The sequence below is a fragment of the Alligator sinensis genome, unplaced genomic scaffold, assembly GCF_000455745.1.
Source record: "Alligator sinensis unplaced genomic scaffold, ASM45574v1 scaffold1161_1, whole genome shotgun sequence".
Taxonomy (NCBI): domain Eukaryota; kingdom Metazoa; phylum Chordata; order Crocodylia; family Alligatoridae; genus Alligator; species Alligator sinensis.
Window position 1 is genome coordinate 17,830 of NW_005843255.1, and position 5,448 is coordinate 23,277.

The 5,448-nt window shown below is 61.0% G+C and overlaps 1 protein-coding gene across 1 annotated transcript in view; it reads left to right on the top strand.

The window, feature by feature from the left end:
* The first annotated feature begins 2,656 nt into the window (after positions 1–2,656).
* Positions 2,657–5,448, top strand: part of LOC102371708 (SLAM family member 5-like) — a 3,946-nt gene continuing 1,154 nt past the window's right edge. Inside the window, exons 1-3 of the mRNA XM_025194598.1 lie at positions 2,657–2,899; positions 4,111–4,473; positions 5,193–5,446. Of these exons, the coding sequence (XP_025050383.1) occupies positions 2,842–2,899; positions 4,111–4,473; positions 5,193–5,446 (675 nt within the window). The 5' untranslated portion in view covers positions 2,657–2,841. The remainder of the gene's footprint in view (positions 2,900–4,110; positions 4,474–5,192; positions 5,447–5,448) is intronic.

Here is a 5,448-nt window from a genome sequence, read left to right on the forward strand (position 1 = left end):
TGGGAGGCCTGTCCCAGCTAGGGCCCTTTGGGGTCTCTGTACAGCCCCAGCCTCCGTGCCCCTGCGCTTTTCTGGCTGGTTCTTTCTGTCCCAAGAAAGGGGCCGCTGGACAGTGGGGGCCCGTTTTGTGCTGCTCACAAATGCCGTGGTGGTGGGTCAGTGGTGCCTTCCAGCCTGTTCTCGGCTATAGTGGGAAGAGCGTGGCTCTGGGGATGGTTTCTGGAGGTTTGTTAGGTGATGGCAACTCCTGGCCCTTTGGGGCCGACTGCCCTGCAGCTCAGGATCATCCTGTGTGTGTGAGAGAGAGTGCACCTGTCTTCTCTGCCAGCCACTTCCCCAATTCCAGGTTTCAGGAATCCTGACACTCAGCTGGGTGGAAAAAGTTGTGCCAGGCCCTGGGTGGAGGAGGTCAAAGTCACCTCCAGCATGGCTGCGTGAGGCAGAGCATCCGTGCATCTCCATCCACTGCTGGTCTTCCACAATAAAGGTCCCAGCACTGAGTCGGTACTTGCATCCTGGGTGGTCTTTGGATACCTGTTGTGGGGACATGACCTCCAGGGTGACAGAAATCGGGGTTGTGCGATGCCGCTTCAATGGACATGGAACCAGATGGGACCTCCTGAGCCAGCACATCCGTCCCTTGTGATTACTAGCGCTGTGTTCGCGCTTCTGAGCTGACCCCAACCTGCCCCCTGGGAATGGGTCCAGGCCGCTCACCCACCTGCTTCCTGCCTCAGCTCCCTGTGGGCCACAACCTGCCCTTGGTTCCCAGCCTTGGAGCCATTGGAGCCTGCTGCTGCCCCTTGGTCCATGTGCCAACCTTGCCCTGTGGCTGACTGGCTCCTTCCCCACGTTCCCTGCTCTGCTGCATTCAGTAGACATCGATCGGGGCCCCTCCTGGCCACCACTTTGCCACATCACACATCCCAGGCTGCTGCTACTTGTCTGCGGGGAATGCCCATGCCATGCGCCCAACTGTGCTGGCCCCAGCAGCCTTACCCGGGGCCCTGGGGGCCGGGGGAGCTGGAGCCATGGCCCTCCTGCAGCTCAGAGCCTGGCCAGCAGCCAGAGCATGGCTTCAGCTTGCCAGGCTCCAGTTTTGGGTTGAGTGCACTCATGGGCGGCTGGTGCCACCTCAAGGGGGGCGCATGCCCTTCCAGTGACCGGTCAGCAACGGGGGTGGGGGGGTGGTACCCCTACGGCCAATCCGACCAACCGGGGGGAAAGGCTCCCCTGCAGTCAATCGCTGCAGCCACTTCCCAGAGTAGCTGCGGCTGCTTCTGGGAACGCAATGGCGCTCCACTCCCCAGCCAGCGATTGAAGGGGGGAATTGGCACTCCCCGCTGCCCTCACTTCCCATCGCCTAAGCGGTGAGCGCGTCCGGTCAGGGGGGGCACCGGTTAGCTCAAGAGGTGCATGTGCACCCCCGTGCACCCCTGCACATCGCCACTGAGTGCACTGCAGCCACGTGTGGCAACCCACTTTTTTCTGTGTGGGTGTTTTTGACCCCAGGATCTCCCCAAGCCAATAAAACCCCCGTGCTGCAAGGAAGTTGTGCGGGAAATGCCTGAACGTGTGGTGTGTGGTGCTGCAGTCAGGGCTCTGGCACCACCACACGGCTCCGCTCATCTGGACTTGGCCTATGGTTGTAAGTGGAAATGGAGGTGCATGCAACACAGGTTGTATTAGGCAAATCTTGATCCTCAGGATCCTCGTGTACACACAGGAAATCAAGAGATCTAGTCAGACATCCAATGATACCATTTGCAGCTGGCAAGCCCAAAGGGAGAGGGACACAGCTTGTTCCAGGTTTCACAGATCCTTGTGTAATCGAGTTGCAGTTCAAGTTTACAGCAGGCTGATTTCTGCTTTCTCACTTTGCTTCCACCCTCTGGGTCAGGGCCACTTCACGCTGAGCTGCACCCAGCGCCAGATGTTCCCTCCAGACCGTCTGAGATCCTGTGCGCTCCTCCCAGCTTCCTGCATTGATGCCGAACGACTTCATATCATTTTTGCACACATAAGGTACCACCATAGAGGGCGACCCTGCTGCCTGGAGCCCTCTCAAATCTCACTGTACGCAATAGTCTTGGGGCTGTGGTTTCCTCCCGTTCATCCAAACCCTCTCTTCCTGCGAGTGGTTTCTGTGTCAGCCTGGCATGCCCCAGGACCTCCGTTTTGGTATTCGGTCTTCCCACTTTATTTTCAGGATCTTACACAGATGTGGGAGCTATTCATCCCCTGATGTGCCTAGCAGACAGAGTTTGTAGGGCTGGTACAAAGTGACATGAGCAGCGCAGAACATGACATCCTGTGGCTTGCTCCACGCCGCTGGAGGCCACAGGGCTGAGGCTGCAGAGATAGGAAGGGCTTTGAAGCATTGGGAGATGTTATGATGTGTCCCCGAACGGCTGCTGCCAGCAGGGAACCAGAGTTGTGTGGAGATGCTGGGATGCAATGTCCTGAAATGGCTCCTGACTGTGGCTGTCCGCAGGCACAATTGCTCTAAGGCATTGCTGTGGGTCCAGGATGTGAGCTCTTGTGAATGTGCCAGAACCTGGGCCTGGACCCCCCTTCCCCTGACCTCTGACTGAGTCACGGGCCCTGTTATCTCATCCTGTGCTGGCCAGGAGCACGAGCAGCGTCGGAAGTGGAAGTACGAGCTGCCGCCTCTGGGTTCGGGTTCTTCATGCCAGCCCTGGTCACACAGGGGGATCCTAGGAGTTTCCTTCCCAGCCAGACCTGCCCCAGGACATCCCGGTGCGTGCCCAAGTGCCTGGGGCGAGTGCCCAGCCCAGGACTCGGCCTCTCTGCTCAGCAGCCTCTGCCCGCACTGCCAGGATGCAGCGGGGACTCCATGCCACCCTCGTCCTTGTGCTGGTGCTGGCCCAGCCCCCAGGTGAGTGCCGCAGGGGCGCAGGCGCTGGGAGCCCTGCAAGCGCCAGACCTGGAAATCGTAGAGGGATGCGTGGGAGGAGCAGGGAGGGCTCAGTGCTGCGCGGGGCCAGGTCAGCAGCTGGGTAGGGCTGGGCTCAGCCCAGGACACAGCAGTCTCAGGCTGACCAGTGTGTGGGCCTGATCCTGTGTGGGACTCATGTGGGGTGCCTGTGGGGCTGAGACAGAGGCATGGCAGGAAGAATGCCGTTGCCCACGTCACACTGGGCACCCAGTCTCTTCTCTCCATGTCGGGTGACCACCTTTGTCAAATGGAAAGGCAGGACACGTGCTCCCCTTTCCTCCCCACCGCCCCCTGGATGAGCCGCCCGTGGCTCATCCTGCTCCTGGCCCCGGGCCTCGGGCCCCATGCACCGCTCTGGCTGGACAGTGCACCCAGCCCTTGCCCCACTCCCACCCTCACTGTGGGGGCCCTCCCTCCATCCCCCCCGCCCCAGAGACAGCCGGCAGGAGCTGTTCTCCACGCTGCCCGGCTGCGTTCCCAGCCACGTGCATGTGTGCAGGTGGAAATATGCATATGGGGCCATCTGGGCCCCGCTCCGGGCAGCCCCAAGCAGTCCCTTGCAGGCTGCAACGTGGCACACCTGCAAGAGGGAACTTGCCATTTCCCGATCCCTGCATGAGGCTGTGAATCTGGCACCAATACAGTCCTGGAGTTGTGCAGCTCAGGACCAGGACTTGATGATCCCATTGCGGGACTGTCCGATCCAACGAGGGATGGTGGTCCCCCTTTGTCCAAGCCCTCTCCCTGCCCTGGGTGTGCCCTTTGCCCTGGGCTGGGCATGTTCCCACAAACCTCTTCCTTCCTATCTGGGCTCCCAGTGACATGCTGGGTGACCCACACCAGGCACTGCCCGTTCGGGGCCTGGTATCTCCCTATCCAGTGGGTCGATGCTGCATCCCTATGTGACCCCCTGCCCTGCAGGGCCCTGGTGCTGGGAACACTGGTTTAGGGGAAAGGCTCCTGCCTTGCAGGGAGGGAGGAATTTCAAGGGTCAGGACTGCACCGTTCCCCTCCCCCAGGGCTGTGGTGGTGCTCTGCTCTCTCCTGTGTGTGACGGGCTCTGGCCCAGCCTGGGCGGTGCCAGCCAAGGGCCGAGGGCTGTGGAGGTCGAAGCCCCTGAGCACAAAGCTGCCTTTTGCCATTGCTGTCAGGCACGAGTCCTGGGACAATGTCTTGCCCCCCTGTGCGGCTAAATGGGATCCTTGGCGAGTCGGTCGTCCTTCCTCACAACGCTGCACCTGGATTCAAACGCATCACATGGTTCCCCCCCAATCGTCTCCACGATGCATCAGGCACAGCGGTGCCCTTGGCAGTCATCATGCCGCGGAGGCCTGGAGAGCTGCCCCACATCTCCGTGCCAGACCAGAGGTACAGAGGTAAAGTGAGACTCTTTGACCAGAACTACTCGCTGGAAGTCAGCGCCCTGACGATGCAAGATGCGGGCAAATACGGGCTGACAGAAAACAGAGTGGGAATTGATATATACGATTGTTCCTACTTGCTGAATCTGTACGGTGAGTGCGAGTGCATGGATGTGCATGCATGTGTGCTTTCAGGTGTGTACTTTTGTGAAGTTCATGTGTGTGTGCACGCAGATGGAGGTGGAGGTCAAACAAGCTGCTTTGCAGGGAGCTGTCAAGGAAGCATCAAGGTTGCTCCAGGTCAGGGGGATGCCCAGGGACAGGCCAGGCTGTCTCTTGACCCAGGCACCCCTGAGGCTGCAGGGAGTCACAGCCCTTCCTGCACGGTCGGGCGGGGATAGGGGGGTGGCAGTAGAGTGGGAATGAGGGTAGACATCCAGACAGACACACAGCCGCTGTGTGTGCCGTGGGGCTGGCGCCCACCTTGTGGGAAAGGACCAGGACAGCAAAGGGGGCTGGGGGAAATGAGCCAAAGCAGAGGAAGGAGGAGGCAGAGGGAGGACAGGGGAGACCAAGAGCAAGGGGGGAGGTAGCTTCATCCCAGGCTCCTGCCCCAGAGTGAATGGTTGGGGCACGGCCCTGCAGAGCCCAGGCTTGCCTTGGGGCAGAGCCAGCCCCCTCTGCAAGGAGCAGCTCCCTGACCTGTGTCTCCTGCCGCCCCAGCGCTCACTGGGGCTGGTGTCCCCAGGGCTGAGGGGACACTGTCCCTGGGTCCCTTCTCCACCAGCCCCAGCCATGGCAGGGGGGAGCCTGCAGCCGGTTGTCTCCACAGCAGCCCCTCACTGCAGCCCTTTCTCCTCCTGCCTCCCCAGCGCGTCTGCCAGAGCCGGAGATCAGCACCCGCCTGACCAGGGAGGTGGACGGCACCTGCAATGTGACATTCACCTGCCACGCTGGGGAGCCCGACCCGCACACCACGTATACCTGGGCCCACCCAGGAGGAGGCGCCGTGGTCACCCCCGGGAAATCCCTGTTCATGCAGCACCAGCCTGGAGATGAGGACTCACCTGTCACCTGCACGGCCACAAACCCCGTCAGCAACAGCTCGGCCACAGCCTCCCCCAAGGC